The 21675-nt window shown below is 39.8% G+C and overlaps 1 protein-coding gene across 1 annotated transcript in view; it reads left to right on the top strand.

The window, feature by feature from the left end:
- Window positions 1–15765: 15765 nt before the first annotated feature.
- The window catches only part of BLM (BLM RecQ like helicase), an 82918-nt gene continuing 77008 nt past the window's right edge, over window positions 15766–21675 (top strand). The window contains exons 1-3 of the mRNA XM_027773563.1: window positions 15766–15863; window positions 17642–18333; window positions 20342–20504. Coding sequence (XP_027629364.1) covers window positions 15766–15863; window positions 17642–18333; window positions 20342–20504 — 953 coding nt within the window. The remainder of the gene's footprint in view (window positions 15864–17641; window positions 18334–20341; window positions 20505–21675) is intronic.

Genomic DNA, 21675 nt, shown 5'->3' with positions numbered 1-21675 from the left:
CACTTGCCAGAGACAGAGGGAGAAATCACCCCCCCCCCGCCATGGGGCATGGCCACACCACAATCCTTTCTCCTTCGTTTCTCCATTCAGTTGGGATTTGGGGCATGCAAGAGCATAGTTAGCATGTTGCTATTCGAGATGCCAAGGCTGAGATTCCAACATGGTGTGATTAGGCATGTAGGATCTGACTCCCTCAAACATTATGGGGTCAGCTCCATAAGGCGTTTTTTTTGTTTGTTTTTTAAGAATTATTTTATTTTATTTATTATTATTATTATTATTTCAAGTTGCTATAGGGCACCTGTGCTCACCAGAGAGAGACAGAGAAAGTGAGGAAGCAAGCTACCAGGTCCAAGACTCAAACTGTAGTCAGCCATGTGGGAATTAATTGTTCCATGCCAGCCAGTGGCCCCAACCCCATAAGGCTTTTAACAAAAGACTTTATTGTCAGACTTATCCCATTATATTGTAATTATTGTTGGCATGTGTGTTTTCCTTTGGTGACTCTGAAATTTTGGTAGGCAGAAGGTGCCTATATGACCAGTCCCCAGTAAAAACCCTAGATTTGAATCTTTTAACAGCTTCCTGCATAGAAACATTGCATATACGTAGCTGCATTTTCATTGAGAGAGAACGCACTCTCCCAGGAGGTAGAGAGCATAGAAAGCTGCACATGGATTCCTACAGACTCCACCTGATGTGTTTCCCTTACTTTTTTTTTTTTTTTTTTTTTTTCGAAGAGGTTTTTGCTATAGGGCGCACGTGCGCACGTGCTCACCAGAGAGACAGTGACAAAAAGCGAGAAATCACCCCCCAAGGGGGATGACCACACTGCAATCCCTTCTCCTCCATTCTCCTCTCTGGATCTTGGGCACGCACACACACGTGCCCGGTGTGAGTTCTAAGCCACTGGGTCCGGGACGCGAACCGCGGTTGACTACATGGGAGTCCAGCGACATAGCCATTATGCTAACTGCTGGTTCTTGTGTTTCTCTTACTGATCTGAGTGTGTATTCTTTTTTTTTTTCTTTTTTCGAAGAGGTTTTTGCTATAGGGCGCACGTGCGCACGTGCTCACCAGAGAGACAGTGACAAAAAGCGAGAAATCACCCCCCAAGGGGGATGACCACACTGCAATCCCTTCTCCTCCATTCTCCTCTTGGGATCTTGGGCACACACACACACGCGCGCGCCCTGCGTCAGTTTAAGCCACCGGATCCAGGAGTTGAACCGTGGTTGACTACATGGGAGTTCAGCAACATAGCCATTATGCTAACTGCTGGTCCCTGAATGTGTATTCTCACACTATTGCTGTAATAAATCTCAGCCCTGAATACAACTGTATGCTGAGTCCCACAGATCCTTCTAGCAAATTAGTGAACATAAAGGTGACCTCTAGGGACTTCAGAAACAACAGCTTAAGGACGTATTTATAACCCAGAAGTTGTGGGTAATGTGGGGACCCATCACTTGTGATTATAGGCTACATTGTGTGTGGAAGGAAGCAGTCTTATGGGACTAAGCCCTCAACATCTGGGATCCAAGCAGTTAGGGTCAGAATTGAGTTACTTGTACCTTCCTCCCAGTTAAAGAGTAGAACGTTGCTGGCACCCTCAGAAGCCTCCTATGTAACCTCATTGTGTACTCCCAAAATAGCCATTTTCCTGGCTTTTATAGTAAATAATACCTTGCTTTTCTTTATATTCATCATGTTCCAAAAGTTTTAGTTCTGTTTTAAGCTATTTGAATACAAAAAGTTCTTATTTAAAACATAACTCAATTTTCAGCCTTTTTCTTTCTTTCTTAAGAAGTTTTTGCCTTAGGGTGCATGTACTCACTGGAGAGAGAGAGAGACAGAGACAATGATAGGGAAAGTGAGAAATCACCCCCTGGGGAGTTGGCCACACCACAATCCCTTCTTTGTTCTCCTCCCAGGATCTTGGACACGCACGCCCATGTTCTTGGCATGATTTTCAAGCCACTTGGTCTTTGACTTCAATCGCAGTTGGCCATGTGCAAGTCCAGCAACATAACTGCTACTCTATCTGTTGGCCCCCAGCGTTTTTCTTTTTTAAAGTTTATTCCTGTCTTTCTATGAGTAAGAGAGACAAAGAGAAAGAGACAGAACTAGACCAGTAGCCTTGTGGTTAAGGGAGATGGATCCCACGTGGCTGACCATGTGGTTCAAGTCTAGGCTCTGGTGGCTTGAAAACCACACTGGGTGCAAATACTTGCATGTCCCAAATCCTGAGGGGTGGGAAAATTAAGGAAATGGGATTGTGGCAGGGCCGTGACCTATTGGCGGGACGCTTTGACCCTTTCCTTATCTCGGTCTTTTTCTGGCAAACTTACACACCCTCTATCAAATTTTTAAAAATGGAGGAAGAAAGAGAACACCCCCAACAGCATTTCTTTGTTTTTCTTTTTGTTTTGTTTTTTGTTTTTTGTGTTTTTTTGGGGGCTTTTGTCATAGGGTGTATGTGCTTGCTGGAGAGAGACAGAGAGAGGGGCCATTTCCCCTTGGGATGCCACAATTCTTTCTCTTCCAGTATCCTCTTGGGATTTGGGGCATGCACAGACACGTGCCAGGTATAATTTTCCTTTCTTTCTTTCTTTCTTTCTTTTATTTTTTAAATAATTATTTTACTTAATTTTATTTTTTTATTTTTTAATTTGATCAGAGAGGGAAGAGAAGGCAAGCCACCAGGTCCAGGACTTGCCACCAGGTCTGGGACTTGAACCATGGTTGGCCATGTGGGAGTCCAGCACCCTTAACCACTACACCACCTGCTGGACCCCTGAACAGCATCCTGACACCACAATCCATTCCCATCCACAGCTTGACCTGTATTATAGGCATGCACACACTTGATGTACTCAGCAGAGTGTCTGGATGAGAATCTGAGACCTTTCCGTATTGGTTAGTCTCACAGAGCATCATACTTCGCCACTGTGCCACAGTCTGACCCCCCTTTACTTTTTTGTTAGTTTTTTTTTTTTTTTCTTGTTTAAGTCTCAGGGAGGTTATGAAATTATTTTTCTATATTATTTTCTAGAAACTTTATTTTGCCTTTACTTGAAAGCGATTTATATATATAGATTGAAATGGGGTTTAAATTTTAGTTCTTCCCCATGTAGATATCCAGTTACCTAGCACTGGTTATTAAAATGATTGCCTGGGCCAGCAGGTGGCATGGTGGTGGTGCTGGACTCCCACATAGCTGCCCACAGTTTGAGCCCTGGACCCAGCAGTTTGAAAATCACGCAGGGTGTGTATGCATGCCCCAAATCCCAAGAATGGAGAAGGGATTGTAACTTGGCTATCCCCCCCAGGGGAATTTCTCACTCCCCTGACCTCTCTCTAACAAGTGCACATGCCCTTTAACAAAAGCCTTAAACAAAACAAACAAAAAAAAACTCATCACCTTTTTTCAGTGCCTGGCAGTGCCACCTTTCTCATAAATTAAGTATCTATACTAGCAGCTTGTTTTTGGGTTCTTAATTCTCTTCCACTAGTATATTTGCCTATCCTTGGGATTGGTACCACACTTTTTTTTTTTTCAAAGAATTATTTAATTTTATTTATTGTTAATATTTTTTAATTTGACCAGAGAGAGAAAAAATGAGAAAGCAAGTCACCAGGTCCAGAACTCAAACTGCAATCAGCCAGGTGAGAGTCTAGTGCCCAAACCACCACACTACCTGCCTACCCCCACTGCAGTTTTTTTGGTAAGTCTTTATCTAGCAGAGCAAATCTTCTTTCCTTGGAATTCTTCATGAGTCTCATGGCTAGTTTTGAAATTTTACATGTCCATATACATTTTAGACTCAACTGTTAAGTTCCTCTGGGAGGGCCAGTGCAATAGTGGAATGCTTAAGTGCTGTGCAGAGGAAGCAGATCCCACATGGCTTACTAGGGCTTGCGTCCCAGCCTCAGTGGCTTGAAAAATACAGTGGATATCTGTGTGTGCATCCCTAGAATCCTGATGGGATCAAGAATTGGAAGAAAAAGGATTGCAGTGTGATCAGTCCTGATTTAGAGGTTGCTTTTTCTCTCTTGCTTATGCATGCACACTATCCTTAGGTATAATAGAAAAGTTAAAATGCTCACAAAAAAAGTTTTTCCAGGAGAAAAAAAATTACAATTTTGATTAGAATTTAATCAAGTTATAGAGCAATTTGGGGAGAATTGGCATCCTGGCAATATTTATTGTTTTCTCATCTGAATATGGTTTCAAATGTTTGTTTTTTTCTTAATTCTTCTTAATAATGATTTACACTTTTCCGGGCCAGCAGGTGATGTGGAGGGTAAGGTGGCTGACTGTAAGGTTTAAGTCCCAGACTCAGCAGCTTGAGAAACACTGGGCGTGTGTGCCCAAAGTCCAAAGAGAAGAATGGAGAGGAAGGGATTGTGGAGTGTTCATCACCCCTGAGGGGTGCTTTCCCACTTTCTATCTCTCTCTTTCACCCTCCCACCCTCCTTCACTCTCTCCCTCTCCCTTTCTCCCTCTCTCTGATGAGGTGAGCACACTCCCTATGGTAAACTGAAAGAAAAAAAGGTTTATTCTTTTCAGAATAGATCATAAACAAGTTTATTAAATTTATTTTTGGATATTTAAATTTTTGATGCTTTTTAAAATAAGTTTTGAAAGTTTATTTTCTTATTTTAAATTTTGCTAGAGGGCATGCATACTTGCAAGAGATAAGGAAAGAGAGAAAGCATTCCCCAATGGGATATATGGTAGCTGTCTCTTCTCCATTTCTCTGTCCTGTCAGGATTTGGGGCATGCACACATTTACACTTGGTATGGTTTTGAAGCTGCTGGTCCCAGGATTCAAACTGTGTGGTTCGTCATGTGAGATCCAATTCCCTTCTGACCTGAAATTTTATTTTCTAAGTGTTTTTTTTTTTTTTTTGGGTGGCATATAAAAATAGAATTAATTTTTTTACATTGACCTTATACCCAGCAGTCTTAAAAATTAAGTCATATTTATTAGCTTTCTATAGCTGCTGTGTCAAATTACCACAAATGTTGTGACTTAATACAACATAGATTCATTAGCAACATAGAAAATATTAGCTTCCTATAACTGCTATACCAAATTACCACAAACTCAGTGACTTAAAACAATATGGATTTATTGGTCTTATACTTCTGTAGTTCAGAAGTCTGAATGGGTATCACTGAGCTAAGATCAAGATGTTGGCAGATTTGAATTTCTTTCTGGAGTTCTCTAGGCGAGAATCTACTTTCTGGCCCTTTTTAGCTTCTAGGGGCTATCCTTGGCTGGTGGCTTTCTTCTTCCTTTATCAAAGCCAGCAGAAAGAGTCATTCCTAAATTGTCACCTCTCTGATTCTGTCATCTGAACACGAAATGGCTCTGTAAGCTAATCTTTATTTCTACCAGTAATATTTGATCATTTTCTCCATATTGGTTATGTGTATCCTTTGTTAGGTTAATTGCTAGTTGTTTAATACTATTCATAGCTATTGTTTATTGAATATCTTTTAAAAATTGTATTTCCTAGTTAGTTATTACTACTACATGAGAATGCACTTGATTTTTGAGAATTTATATTTATCTTTTATTTAACTACTTTTCTGAAGTTTTAATTATCTATTGTTATGACTGATTTTCTTTGGATTGTGTTGGTATATAATCAAGTTGTCTGCATATAATGATAATCTCGTCTCTTTTAGCATTTTTTGAATATTTTTACATTGGCAAGAATGTCTAATATGAGAGTAAAAATGAGAGAGTAGTCTTGTTTTTGCCCATTTTTAATGGACTCATCTCTAGTATAAAATATAAGATATTGGTCCTTGATTTTAAATACTTATAATTTCGTCCTTTTTTAAAAAAGTTTATTTATTTCTTCCATGAGAGAGAGACAACACATCTAATAGGATCCTTCCCCCAGCCCCTCAATAGGATCTTATCATGACAATCAAACCTCCAGCCTCAGCCAACCCTTGTTCATGGACACAAGCATGCCCGGCATACTAAGGGAAGTTTCCAGATATGAACCTGGAACCCTCCCACGTGTGTCACTCTTTTCTTTTTAGAGAGACTTTTGTCGTAGGGCACGCTCACCTGAGACAGAGAGACAAAAAGTGAGAAATCACCTCCCTAGGAGTATGGCCATGTCGCAATCCCTTCTCCATTGTCCTTTCTGGATTTTGGGCACACATGTGCATGCACCTGGAGTGAGTTTTAAGCTGCCAGGTCCGAGACTCAAACCATGGTTGACTATGTGGGAGTCCAGTAATGTAACCATTATGCCATCTGCTGGTCCCTCATATGGGTCAGTCTTGCAGAGCATCATGATTTACTGCTCTGTTATCAAATACCTAATTCTTTGTTTTAATGCATTTGGTAAAAATGGTTTCAGGGGACCAGCAGTTGGCGTAATGGCTATGTCACTGGACTCCCATTAGTCAACCATGGTTTGAGTCCTGGACCCGGTGGCTTAAACTCATGCTGGGTGCATGTGTGTGCATATCCAAGATCCTGGGAGGAGAAGGGATTGCGACATGGCCATCCCCCCTGGGGGGAGGAGTGATTTTTCACTGTTTGTCTCTGTCTTTCTGGTGAGTGCATGCCTCCTATGGCAAAAACTTCTCCAAAAAAAAAAAAAACAAAACCCTATTGATCTGATCATATTGGTATTTTCTTTTTCTTTCTTTCTTTTTTTTTTTTTTTCTTGGAGAGGTTTTTGGTATAGGGAGTGTGCGCTCGCCAGACAGACAGACAGAGAATCTGATCATATTTGTATTTTCTTTTTCTTTCTTTCTTTTTTTTTTTTTTTCTTGGAGAGGTTTTTGGTATAGGGAGTGTGCGCTCGCCAGACAGACAGACAGAGACAGAAAGACAGGAAGCGAGAAATCATCCCCCAGGGGGATTGGCCACGACACAATCCCTTCTCCTCCATTCTCTTCTCAGGATCTTGGGCATACATGCACACGTGCCTGGCGTGAGTTTTAAGCCATCGGGTCCAGGATGCGAACCGCAGTCGACTACATGGGAGTCCAGCGACATAGCCATTACGCTAACTGCTGGTCCTGCTATTTTCTTTTTTAAAAAAAGAATTATTAATTTTATTTATTCACTCATCTTAATTTTGTCAGAGAAAGACAGACACACAGAGAGAAGTGAGAAAGCGAGCTCCCTGGTCCAGGACTCGAGCCATAGTCGACCATGTGGGAATGTCCAGTGCCTTAACACCATGCCACCTGCTGGCCCCCATATTGATTTTCTCTTAATTGCATTATTGAGATGATGTATTAGTGGTTTCACTTACTGTATCAGCATTACATATCTGGGATAAGTCATAGTTGATCACAGTTATAATCCTTTTGAGATATCCTTTCTATGTTCTTTAAACACTTTTTTATTCTTTCATTCAACAAATATTGAGTGGTACGCACCTAAAGGTATTGTGGGTTATAAAACAAATAATGGCCCATATTTGCAATCACCTGAAACCTAGTGGAAGAAATAGACGTAGATTGTCCTCAACCTATGATGTTAATTTAAGACTTTTCAGCTTTACAGTGAAAGTGATACACATCTAGTAGAAATGGTAATTTAGATTTTGAGTTTTGATCTTTTTCCAGACTGACACTATGCAGTACAATACTCTCTTGCTATGCTGGACAGTTGCAGCGAACCACAGCTCCCAGTTAACCAGGCATTCTGGAGGGTAATCCAACAGTACTCTACAATACACTGTGTTGCTAGATGAGTTTGCCCAGCTATAAGCTAATGTAAGTGTTCTTAGCATGTTTAAGGTAGGCTAAAGTAATCTATGATGTTTGATAGGTTAGGTGTGTTAAATACATTTTCAACCTACGATATTTTCAATTTACCATAGACTTAGACTTATTAGGACATAATCCCATCCTTAAGTCAAGGACCACCTGTAATTGCAAAAGTGAATGTAGATTGCAACTAAGATAAGTACTGCAACTGAGAGCTATTTGTTATTGTAAGGATGTATTATCAGGCAATTTTTCTTTATCAAACACTTAATATTGCTTACCATTTGCCAGACACTGGTCTAAGTACTAAGCAGATAGTAATTTCTTCAGTTTGCACAACAATAATATAAGGTGGACAGGTTTTTTTTCTTTTTCTTTTTCTTTTTTTTTTTCTTTTTTGAGAGACTTTTTGCTATAGGGTGCATGTGCTTACAGGTGAGACAGAAAGACTGAAGAAGAGAGAAAGCATGAAATTACTCCCCAAAGGGGATGGGCATGCCACAATCTTTTCTCCTCCATTCTGCTCTGGGGATTTGGGGCACACATGCTCATGAACACAGCATGAGTTTCAAGTCTCCAGGTCCAGGACTCAAATTGTAGTCAGGGAGTGCAGTGCCTTAACCACTGTGACACCTGTTAGCCATCTGGCATAATCCTATTTGTTTTAAATAATGAAATGTTGTAAAGGAAACTCCAACTTGATAACTTTGCATCTCTTACATATTAAAGAACATAAAAATACAGTCAGCAAAAATTATAAAAATAGGGACCAGCAGATGACATAATGGTACATCACTGGACTCCCACATATTCGACCACGGTTCAAGTCCTGGACCCGGTGGCTTAAAACTCACGCCAAGCATGTGTGCATACATGCCCAAAATCCCCAGAGGAGATTGGAGGAAAAGGGATTATGGCACGGCCATACCACACAGTTGGGGGAGGGAATGATTTCTCCAGTGGAGGTAAAGTTGAGGTTCATAAGATTATGACTTTTCTGGGTCAGGATCACCACTTTAGCACCAGGGAAAATAACTCCTCCCCTTTGAATAGTCACTGAGTGAAACTTAACAGATCTTGACTGTGTTTTTCAAGAACCACCCTCTAAAACCTCCACTTTTAGCAGAAGATTGGAAACAGAAAACATCTGAGTGCTACTTGGCACTGTATGTCGTAGTCTTTTTGGCAGTCTATCTCTTGATATCCTGAAATAGCCATCTTATGACAACAAAAAGAATAAAAGAAAGGTTTGGCCTAGAAACTAAAGTAGTCCTAATTTTGATATATCCTAAAACAGCCAGTAACTTTAGTCTTGTTTGTTTGAAAGAAAAAGAATTTTCCCTTTGGATATTTTCTCCATTGTATATCTTTGTTTTTTAAAGTTTTGTGGTGTTGGGAACCAGCAGTTAGTGTAATGGCTATGTCACTGGACTCCCACATAGTCGACTGCGGTTCGCGTCCCGGACCCGGTGGCTTAAAACTCACACCGGGCACGTGTGCGTGCACGCCCAAGATCCCAAGAGGAGAATGGAGGAGAAGGGATTGCGGCATGACCATCCCCCCTGGGGAGTGATTTCTCGCTTTCTGTCTCTCTGTCTCTCTCTGTCTGTCTGGCGAGCGCACGCCCCCTATAGCGAAAATCTCTCCAAAAAAAAAAAAAATTAAGTTTTGTGGGGTTTTCTTTTTGTATTTTATTGAATACTTTTGTTCTAATAAGTATGCATTTCCCAGCAATAGTCTTTTTTCCCAGTGTTCTCAGGATATGTTTAATAGACCCGGTTAACTCTGATCATCTATTCTTTCAACTAACGTTTTTTATTTTTAAAGTTGGCATACTATTAGAACAATTCTTTCTCCTTTTTTTTGGGAGAGGTTTTTGCTATAGGGCGCGTGCGCTCGTCTGACAGACAGAGAGAGACAGAGAGACAGAAAGCGAGAAATAATCCCCCGGGGGGATGGCCATGCCACAATCCCTTCTCCTCCATTCTCCTCTCGGGATCTTAGACACACACACACATGAGCCCGGCGTGAGTTTAAGCCACCAGGTCCAGGACTCGAACTGCGGTCAACTACATGGGAGTCCAGCGACATAGCCATTACGCTAACTGCTGGTCCCTAGAACAATTCTTAATAGCCAATTTTAAAGATCAAATTTGAAGCTTACATTTTCTTCCATAAAGATATTCCTCTTGTTAGATGTGAACAAAAGAATTGCCTGGGTCTTTAATCCTGTGAATCTCATAAATGTTCTCTGTATCTCTCAGAAGTAATTCTGTTTGTTACTACAAATGTGATTTTTTTTCTTGTTTAGCTTCACACAGGGTGTTTTAAAAATTTCCCTTTTAATTTCATAAGATATCCTCTTAGTGTCACAATCTCGTTGTTAAATATATGTCCTTTCAATTTCTGGCCTAAATTCTTTTTTAACTTTACCAGAGGATGCATGCATTTGTCAGAGAGAGGGAAGGAGAGAAAGAGAAAGAGGGAGAGGGAGAGAGAAAAACACTCTCCATGGGGAATGGTCATGTTGCAGTCTTTTCTCCTCCATTTCTTCATTTAGGGCATACATGTACACACACTCAGCCATCTTCTTCAAGCCACCTGGTTCAGGACTCCAGCCACACAGTTGGCCATGTAGAATCCTGCTCCCTTAATCACCAAACCATGGATTCTAACTTCTTTGTATTAGTTCAAGACACCATCTTGTAGTCATTTGTTCTTTGCCATTGGTTTCTGTTAAGGAAGTCTCCTTTGGAGGTAATAGAATGCCCATTCATCTAAAGGTAGTCTCAGATTATTCATGGGCAACTTAAAAGGAAGGAAGAAGAGAGGTGAAGGCATATTTATGTTAAATACTTTCTCATCTTTCAAGATAGATCATTGTTATAGATCCTAATTTTCATGGTGGTTTTGTTTTAGTTTGTTGTAAGCACATATAGCCAAAAAACAAAACTGAATTCATATAATTTAACCTGCAATTGATATCTTTTTGAAGAATTCTCAAGAAAAAATGCAAATATGAAATGTGATTTTTTCCTAATGAAATTCTTCACAAGATGATAAAATATGTAATCCTGTTAGTCCTAGGGGAAAAAAACAAGTCTCCTTTATTGAATTTCTTTTTGTATTCCAGCTTTGTATTATCATTCATCTTTTCACTGATTTACTTATCCTTTCTTTATGTGGATTTGATTTTCTAGTTTTTTTATCTATTACATTTTGTGTACCTTTGAATAAACTTTTTGCTTATTTATATTCTTCTTCAATGATATAACCTATTTAATATATGTAGGTGAAATTTTTAATCATTTTCCAAATTGAACTTGTGATTCATGTATTGATTCTCTTTCAGAGATTTATTTTTTGTTTCTGGACTTTCATTGCTTTTTATTTTTTTCTCAAGTATTGTGAAACTTTTCTCTAGTTTCAGTATTTGTTTTCATGTAATTTTCTTTAATTTTGTCACCCATCTTTGTTGTTGCTGAACAATTTTTTAACGGTCAAATAATTTTATAGATATTTTCATGGAATTTGTACAGAGGAGATATCCTTTTGCTTCTCAGTACTCATCTGTTTTGTAGAAGCATTCCTACTGAAGGATTTTGAGACGGAAAATTGTGTACCTGCTACTGTCCTTTGGAATGTGACTGGCTGGGTGGTACTACCCTTTGAGGAATAGCCAAGCAATAATGCATTTTTTTAAAGAATTATTTAACTCTACTTATTTATTTATTTTTAATTTTACCAGAGAGGAACAGAGAGAGGGAGAAAGAGAGAAAGAGGAAAATGAGAAAGCAAGCCGCCAAGTCCAGGACTTGAACCACACAGTTGGCCGTGTGGGAGTCCAGCTCCCTTAACCACCGTGCCACCTGCCGGCCCCAAACAACAATGCATTTTAAAAGTAGAGAAAGTTACCTCAGGCTGTGCATAGGAATCTATATCCCACATGGCCTATTATTGTTTGAATCCTGTCCCCAGCAGCTTGAAAAACATACCAGACATGTGTGCATACATACCCCAAATCCTCATGGAGTGGAGAAATGGAAGAAAAAGGACTGATACGATGTGACCACACTACATTAGGGGATGCTTTCTCTTTCTTTCTTCGTTAAGCACATGTGCCCTCTGGCAGTAAATTTTTTCTTTTTTCTTTTCTTTTCTTTCTTTTTCTTTTTTTTTTTTTTTTTAAAGAATACCATGGTTGGTTTTCATCCAAAAATAAGATGTGGAAGGAATGTGGTGAAAGTGTAAGCAATGATACCCTGGACTGTTTTGTTCTGTTTAGGGTCTTGAGGCTGAAAGTTTGCTTAAGGCTGCCTGCTTGTCTTTAGTCTGCTTGATTGGTTGGAACAGAGAGGGCAGTAGTCTAGCATCCCTCTTTAACATTTATGCTGAGAAAGACTTCGACATTGGACAGGACCTTGGAGAGCACACTGCGGTGAAAGACCAGTGCTTATCCTAATTTTAAACTGAATTTACAATAGGTAGGTGCATTAGGACACACAGGTCTTATGGTATTAAAATATTCTCTATTAAAACGAATCAGAAGAGGGCCAGCAGGTGGTGTGGTGGTTAAAGGCACTGGATTCCCATATGGCCGACCACTGTTCGAGTCCTGGACCTGGCGACTTGTTTCTTGCTTTCCTTTTCTCTCTCTCTGTCTTTGTCTGGTCAAAATAAAAATAATACTAATAATAACAACAAATGGAATTTAAAAACAATTCTTTTAAAAATAAAATGAATCAAATGTGGGGCAAAATATGCACAAGATAAGCCTGGAACATCTTTTCATACTACATAGTAAAAAAGTTCTTGGGGGCGACCAGCAGTTGGTGTAATGGCTATGTCGCTAGACTCCCACGTAGTCGACTGTGGAGTCCCGGACCCAGTGGCTTAAACTCACACTGTGCATGTGTGTGTGTGCATGCTCAAGATCCTGAGAGGAGAATGGATTGCATTGTGGCCATTTGCCCTGGGAGGTGATTTCTTGCTTTCTGTCTCTCTGTGTCTCTCTGTCTTTCTGGTAAGCGCACGCATCCTATAGCAAAAACCTCTCCCCAAAAAAAGAAAGTTCTCAGGGACTACTAAGGTGATGTCATAAGGGCTGAAAAACCTACCTGAACAGGCTCCCATTGGCCAAACATGAAGCAGTATGAGAATCAATAAGGGAGATAGCTATATTGGTTTGAACCTACCTAAATCCATGAGTTCATAATTATACTGAAACAAACTTGGTCATTTTTGCGAATAGAGAATGAACTCATTATTTTGAATCTGATAAAAACATCACAACTAGGGGCCAGGTGGTGGTGCAGTGGTAATGTTACTGGACCTATGTGGGTAAAGTCCAGAGTTCATGTCTCAGAATCTCACTGAGCATACCAACTGCACTTACATGTGCCTGTCAGCTGAGACAGGGATGGAGGTGGTGAATGGCAGTGTGAAGACCCTGTTACGTGTGTGTGTGTATGTCACACGTGTGCACATGTGCTCTAGCGTGAATAAATATTTTAAAATTCAGCATATGAAGATTTCTTAATTGAGTAATTCAGTTTCTTGGAAAATATTTTTTTTTGGTAGTTTTTGCTACAGGGTGCATGTGCTCACCTGAGGGAGACAGAGAGAGAGAAAGTGAGAATTCACTCTTTGGGGGGATGGCCATGCCTCCATCCCTTCTCCATTCTCCTCTCAGGATTTCGGGCATACATGCACACAGGCATCTGTGATTTTCAAGCTGCCAGGTTTGGGACTCGAACCACATAGCTGGCCATGTGGGATCCAGCACTTTAACCTCCTTGCCACCTGCTGACCCTCTTGTAAATCTTAAAATTTTCATTATTTAAAGTAAAACAGTTGATAAACATAGATTGTTAATGAGTGGAACATAAGTTATGTAAAATTTCATATTTCCACAAGTAACAGCTAGCATTGTAAATTACTCTTCCTAAGCTATATGTTATAAAATAAAAGTAGATCTCTGATAAAAATGGAGGGGGAAATGAGGTTCTAAGTATCTGCTAAAATGAGTGTAGATTACAGTGATTGTCCTCTCTACTCCTGGCTTTTCTTCCTTCCTTCCTTCCTTCCTTCCTTCCTTCCTTCCTTTCTTTCTTTCTTTCTTTTTTTTTTTTTAATGATAGTGCAGGTGCACTCATTTGAGAGAGAAAGAGAAAGAAACACTCTAGACAGGATCTCATTGCACCACAATCCCTTTTCTCCAGCATTCTAACTTTTCAGCATCCTCTGAGCCTGCATGTATGTCTGTTGTGTTTTCAGACAAATCCAATATCTGAACTCATGGTTGGCCTTGCTTCCAGCCCTGGTATACCACTGCACCACAGTGCCTGGGGCAGCCTCAGTATTTTATTATTTTTTTAAAGAGATGTTTGCTATAGGGCATTTGCACTTGCTGGAGAGACAATGAGACAGAAAGCAAAAAAAATCACTGCCCTGGGGATGTGGGGGGTGGGGGCGGGATGACCATGCCACAGTCCTTTTCCTCCATTCTCCTCTAAGGATTTTGGACATACATGCCCATGCACCAGGCATGAGTTTTAAGCTGCCAGGACTTGAGTCCAGTGACATAAACATTACACCATCTGCTGGTCCTAGCCTCAGTAATTTTAAGGTGACTTAAGCTGTATATTATCCTAGACTGAGCAATACTACTGTTTGTTATACAAGGAATATAAATGTGCTTGCTTGGTAAAAGTATTCTATTAGGTTGAAACTAGCTGATTATGAAGTGTGGTGTCTTAGTGATAAACCTCTGCTTTCACTGGTGGTGCTGTTCCTTCTTTTTGAGATTTTTGCCTTAAGGCAGAGAATTCAGTTATTCATTTGTTCTTTGGGCTTTCAGTGTCCTTTGATCATTTCCTCCCATCTCACTCCCTGTCCAGCTTTCATTATTTGTCAAGCCTCTAGGTCCCATTTTTCTCTAAGCCCTTTGCTAATAATCCCTTCCTTAATATCTTTTGTATTTTAGTGTGTGTAAAGAAGAGAGGGAAGACTAGATCATTTTGTTATCCTAGTAAACCTTCAGTTAAAGATTATTTATTTTTAATGTCACCAACTATAAATGTTAAAAGATCTATTGGCCAAAAAAGAAAAGTCTCATTACTCTGGGCACAGAGCAATACCTGTTTGAATAAAATCTTTACCCTCCTCAGTATATATTGTGATTAAGAGCCAGCCCCATGGCCTGGTTGTTGAAGGAACTAGATCCCACATGACTGATTGAATGGTTCGAATCCCAGCCCCCAATGGCTTAAAAAATACACTAGGAAGCCAACCAACACCATGATGATTAAGATGCTGGGGCCCCCCACACCCCCCAGCTGACTGCATGGCTTGAGTCTCAGACCTGGCAGCTTGAAAAATACTCCAGGCACTTATGTGTGCTGTCCAAAATCCTGCAGGGACAAGTTGGAGAAGAAATGTGGTGTGTCTAAATCCTATGGGGATGCTTTTTCACTTTCCCTCTCTCTGTCTCTCCCTGGCAAGCACGTATACCTTCTGGGGGAAGAAAAAAACAAAAACAAAAACAAACTGGGGGACCAGCAGGTGGCATGGCAGTGAAGGCACTGGACTCCCACGTGACTGACCATGGTTTGAGTCCTGGACCTGATGGTTTGCTTTTTCCCTTTTCCTCTTTCTCTCTCTCTTTCTCTCTCTGCCTGTCTCTTTCTGGTGAGTGAACATGCCCTATAGCAAATTTGTTCTGTTATTATTAAATAATGTTGATAAATAAAATGAAATAATCTTTACAAAACAAAGCCCCCAAAATACTAGGCACGTGTGCATAGCAGAATGCGGAATTGAGAAGGAATTGAGGCATTACCACACCGCACTGAGAGGTGCTTTCCTCTTCCCCTCCTTCCCTCTCTCTTTCTGTCTCTGTGTCTCAAGGATGAACATCATACCCTCTGGAAATTAAAAACAATACTGTGTTTAATGGAGAATACCTAATTCACTGACTTTTTCCCCCTTCACTTTCTAGGGTCATGGCTGCTGTTCCTCAAAATAATCTACAGGAACAACTAGAACGTCACTCAGCCAGAAAACTTACTAATAAATTAAGTCTTTCAAAACCAAAATCTTTGTAAGTATTTTAATTGGTTTGCTGTCATATAGACACTAACTCACCATGTCACACAAGTGAGTTATCTTCTCTTACAACTTTTTCATTGTACAGATGAGGTAAGCTTAAAGATTCAGTTATTATTCTGCTTTGCAAGTTAATGGTAGAGCTTGTTTTAGCAGAACCATAAACTGTTCAGCACCTTTGTACAGTTCCTGGTACCTAATACTCGCTCAGTACTGAATAAATGAATAATTGAATCTACTTGTAAATTTGGGTAGTTAATTTTAACATTTTAATATAACTTTATCTCCTTTTCAGAAACAGTTTGTAAGGAAACTATAGGTTCAAACTAGTTCAGTTCTTCTCTCCAAGCTGTACTTCAGATTCCTCCAAATGATATGCTTTAATAATACTACTTGTGTTCTTACTTTCCATCTCTCTCTGTCTCTGGTTAAATTGAAATAATAATGATAATAATAATAACAAATTACATAAAATAATCTTTTTTTTTTTTTTTTGGAGAGGATTTTTTCGCTATAGGGCGTGTGCGTTTGCCAGACAGACAGAGAGAGACATAGAGACAGAAAGCGAGAAATCCTCCCCCAGGGGGTATGGTCATGCCACAATCCCTTCTCCTTCATTCTCCTCTCGGGATCTTGGGCACGCACGCACGCACACGCACCCGGTGTGAGTTTTAAGCCACCGGATCCAGGACGCGAACCACAGTCGACTATGTGGGAGTCCAGCGACATAGCCATTACGCTAACTGCTGGTTCCCAAATAAAATAATTCTTAAAATAATAATAATAAAAGTAATTTATCCTGTAGGCCAGCAGGTGTTGGGGTGGTTAAAGCATTGGATCTTTTATTTTTTTTTAAAGATTTATTTATTTTATTTTGTTTATTCATTCATTTATTTTAATTTGACCAGAGAAAGATAGACACACAGAGAGAAAGAAAGCGAGAAAGCAAGCCACCAGGTCCAGGACTCGAACCGTGGTTGGCCATGTGGGAGTGTCTAGCACCTTAACCACCACGCCACTTGCTGGCCCCAAAGCATTGGATCTTTTATGGCCAACTGCACAGTTCAAGTCCTGGACCTGGCGGATTGAAAAACATGCTGGGCACACACACATTCGTGCCCCAGATCCTAAGAGGAGCATTGAGGAGAAGGAATATTGGTGTGTTGGTGCCCTCCTGGGTGGTGATTTTTCACTTTCCTTCTCCCTGTCTCTGTTTTTGTTTTTTTGTTTTTGTTTTTGGCGAGTATATGCACCCTAGAGAAAAAAAAAATCCGTGTACTGTGCCCTTACCAGGCTGCAGACACTGTTTTGGATGGTTGACTTTAACGTCACTGCTGACTTCATGTCATTAAATCCAGCAGATGGCCAGACTCCTTCCTCCTTTACTTGTCCGTCAGATCTTAGTATAGCTAGCAGTTTTTAGCTTTTTCCCTTTTTAAATTTTTTTCAGAGTAGCAAAAAGTAGCCACATTTGACTCTTTTTTTTCTTTTTCATTTATGCTGTCACCTCATTGACAGGTGCTATTAGTTAAGGACCAGTAGACTGAAATATAAAGTAGGGAGAATGACTTTGGTACTCCTAAAACTAAATAATTAATATCTGAATGGTAAGGATTAGACTGTACAAAATATAATTTTAAGTTACCTGATCAGTTTTACAATTAAGGAGGTAGATTATTTATTTGTAACTTGTCATATAAAAAGAATTTAGAGTATCTTAAAATTGGGAGATTAGTTAAATCTATCTAATTCTGTTTCTTCATTATTTTTCAGAGGTTTCACTTTTAAAAAGAAAACATCTTCAGATAATGATGTATCCATAACTAATGTCTCAGTAGCAAAAACACCTGTGTTAAGTGATAAAGATGTTAATGTTTCTGAGGCCTTCTCCTTCAGTGAGCCCCTATCCCATGCCACAGACCAGCAGATAAAGATCAATGAGTTCTCTAAAAATGCTCCAGCAGGACAGCAGCCCAGCAGAGTTGGTTCCAAACCATCATGGCAGATTCCACAGGAAGTTTTATGCACTCTTCAAAACACATCAGTTACAAAGAAACCCCATGATGCTGCTTTCAAGAAATTAGAATTCAGTTCTTCACTAGATTCTTTTAGTACCATCAATGACTGGGATGATATGGATGACTTTGTTACATCTGGGTCTTCAAAAGCATTTGTGACACCATCCAAAGATCACTTTGTGAGAGTAAGCACTGCTCAGAAGTCAAAAAGAGCCAAGAGGAACTTTTCAAAAGCTGAGCTTCCCAAGACAAACACAGAGAAGGCTGACTTGAATTCTTCCTTGTCGGAAAGCAAACAGGTAGATTTGACAAGAGAAGAGAAAGAAGACTCAGAATGTTTAAGTAGTGATGTGATCTGCATCAGTGATGGCCCCCTTTCCAAAGTGCTCGTAAGTGAAGATACTCACGAAAGTCACTCTTTGGAAACTCAGTTGAGAGATGAAAAAAGTAAGTATTATTTTATCTTCATTTCATATTGAGTCTCTTTTTTAAAATAATTATTTATTTTATTTATTATTTTCAAATTTGACTAGAGAGACAGAAAGAGAAAGTGAGAAAGCAACCTGTCAGACCCAGTATTTGAGCCATGGTCAGCCACATGGAAGTCCAACACCTTAACCACCATGCCACCTGCTGGCCCTGAGTCTATTTTTTTTTAATTCAAAGTTAGCATGGGGAACAGTAGTGAATACGATTATAATTTTTATCCTTAGGATTATATGATCTAGGCTGGCCTTGTAGCATGGTGGTTAAGGAAGCTGGAGCCCATGTGGCTAAACATGGCTTAAATACAGCCCTGACAGTTTGAAAACATGCCAGGCATGTGCATGTGCATGTGCCCCAAATCCCCACAGAATGGAGAAATGGTGGAGAAGGGATTGTGGTGTGACCACGCCTCACCAAGGGGTGGTTTTTCCTTCCTTGTCTCTGACTCTCTAATGAACATGGTGAACACATGTTCCCTCTAGCAACATAATTAGTTAATTAATAGGGATCATAAGATCTATAGAGGTGCTAACTGATAAATCTATTGGACACATTCTTGAGCTATGGACACATTTTTGATGAAACAGGTTTTGTTCTGATAATATGATTTTTATATTAACACTAAGGAGAGCTTTGTGATTTTTATATGTGAAGAAAAGAAGAGCTAGGGAACCAGCAGTTAGCGTAATGGCTATGTCGCTGGACTCCCACGTAGTCAACTGCGGTTCGTGTCCCGGACCCGGTGGCTTAAAACTCATGCCGGGCGCGTGTGCGTGCGTGCCCAAGATCCCGAGAGGAGAATGGAGGAGAAGGGATTGCGGCGTGACCATCCCCCCTGGGGGGTGATTTCTCGCTTTCTGTCTCTATGTCTCTCTCTGTCTGTCTGGCGAGCGCACGCGCCCTACAGTGAAAATCTCTCCAAAAAAAAAAAAAAAAAAAAGAGCCATAGAGTAGTAGTGGTAGTAGAAGTGGAAAGTGAAAATAAGCCTTTCTACTATAATCCCTTTATGGCTTGTTGCTACCTAATATTTGTGGATAATATGACCTAATCATGCTATTGAAGTATTATAAATTACAGTCAAAGTATTTCCTAGATTGGTCTTATAGTTATTAGATGTTCAAAACTTAATTGAAATTATTAACCACATTGAGAAATTACCCACCCTATGAAATATTTGTACATGTAAGACTAAAAATTGTTTTCTTAGACGTATATGCATTAACTAGAGAGGGTGGGAAGTGAGAAATCACCTCCACCTTCTCATGGAGGATGGCCATGGTACAGTCTCTTTTCCATTCTCCTTTTGGGATTGTGGGCACACACACACACACACACACACACACACACACACACTTGCGTTTGGCAGACACCACTGGCTGGCCCTAAAATTTTAAGCACCTGAATCCTATCATGTTTAATACTGGCTGAAAAGTGATTGATAATAAGCAAAACCATAGTCTTATTGATTGTGTTGCTGTTTCTGAAGAGAACTTTTGGTAAAAAGTAAATAAGAGAGCAACAGTTTGGCATTATGTTTTTTCCACATCAGCCAGAGAGAGACTTAAATAACTAAGAAGTCATTGTGGTGAAGTAGAGATGATTTATCTGCACAAGCAGCAGTGCAGACTTACTTGTTGTACTTTACCCTTATTTAAACATGAGTGACAAATAGAAAAATGAAGATTCTGATGCTAAGTATGGGTTTCATAATTTAACTGGAATCAGGCATGAAAGTCCTGAAGTAAATCTGCAGCCTCAATATGGCATTCATTGGGCTTAATCCAGTTGACTCAGTAATCAATTTTGCAGAAATCAGCCAGCATTAACATACAAAAGGAGAGGACTCATGTACAAAGTGTATAATTGTTTATGACTTGCCCAAAGCACTCACTCTTAAGTGTTCATACCCTGTACTTTCTGGCTCTTTAATTATTGAAATAATTGTGTTTGTTAACTGTTTTACTTTAGATAATAGTGAAGAGAAGGAAAATTTGGAAGAAGCTGAATTGCATTCAACTGAAAATGTTCCATGTGTTGAGCTTGATGATGATGACTATGACATAGATTTTGTTCCGCCTTCTCCAGAAGAAGAAATTATTTCTACTGCTTCTTCCTCGTTAAAATGCTTTAGGTAAAAGACCTAATTAATTAATAAGCACTATTGTTTATTTCTGGGATACTTTCAATAATTTAATTATATAGTATCATGTCTATATAAATATACTTTGTGTTTCTCCTCAGTTTATTTTACATCCAAATGAAAGCTTTAAAAAGATCCTTATTCTGGGACCAGCAGTTGGCGTAATGGCTATGTCACTGGACTCCCATGTAGTCGACCACAGTTTGAGTCTCGGACCCAGTAGCTTAAACTCACAACGGGCACATGTGTGTGCATGCCCAAGATCCCAAGAGGAAAATGGAGGAGAAGGGATTGCGGCAGGTCGTACCCCCTGCAGTAGGGGGTGATTTCTCACTTTCTGTCTCTCTGTCTCTCTCTAAAACCTCTCCAAAAAAAAAAAAATTCTGGGCCCAGCAGTTAGCGTAATGGCTATGTCGCTGGACTCCCCTGTAGTCGACCGCGGCTCGTGTCCCAGACCTGGTGACTTAAAACTCACGCCGGGCGTGTGTGCGTGCATGCCCAAGATCCCGAGAGGAGAATGGAGGAGAAGGGATTGCGGCAGGTCGTACCCCCTGCAGTAGGGGGGGGATTCTCACTTTCTGTCTCTCTGTCTCTCTCTAAAACCTCTCCAAAAAAAAAAAAAGAAAAAATTCTTATTCATACATTTAACTGACAGTATTCTAAAGATATAAAGCCCCATTATGATTAAGTAAGTACATGGAAATGCCAAATAATTTTATATAGTTAATTTTGACATAAGGAATATATTCACAAAAATATTTTATTTCCAAATGCCTAGATCTGAAATGATATAGAACTAACCCATTGGTTGGGAAGTGAATTAGTATGTAACATGTCCCTTTAAAAAAAAAATTAGAGCCAGAAGGTGGCATGGTGATTAAGGTGCTGGACTCCCTCATTGTCGACTATGGTTTGAGTCTTGGACCTGGTGACTTGCTCTCTCTTTCTCTCTTTCTCTCTGTCTCTCTCTGGTGAGAACACATGCCTTTTAGCAAATTAAAAAACAATAATAAATAAAATTAAATAAATTTTATTTTATTTTTTTTTAGATATTTGCCTTGTTTGCCTCTGCATTTGCTTCCCTGAGAAACAGACATAGAAAGTAAGAACTCAACACCCGGGCCGTGTGACCGCATTGCAATCCCTTCTCCATTTTCCTCTT

This window comes from Tupaia chinensis, unplaced genomic scaffold (assembly GCF_000334495.1).
Source record: "Tupaia chinensis unplaced genomic scaffold, TupChi_1.0 Scaffold000359_1, whole genome shotgun sequence".
Classification (NCBI taxonomy): domain Eukaryota; kingdom Metazoa; phylum Chordata; class Mammalia; order Scandentia; family Tupaiidae; genus Tupaia; species Tupaia belangeri.
Note: the sequence above shows the minus strand (reverse complement) of the source record. Positions and strands in the feature narration are given on the sequence as shown.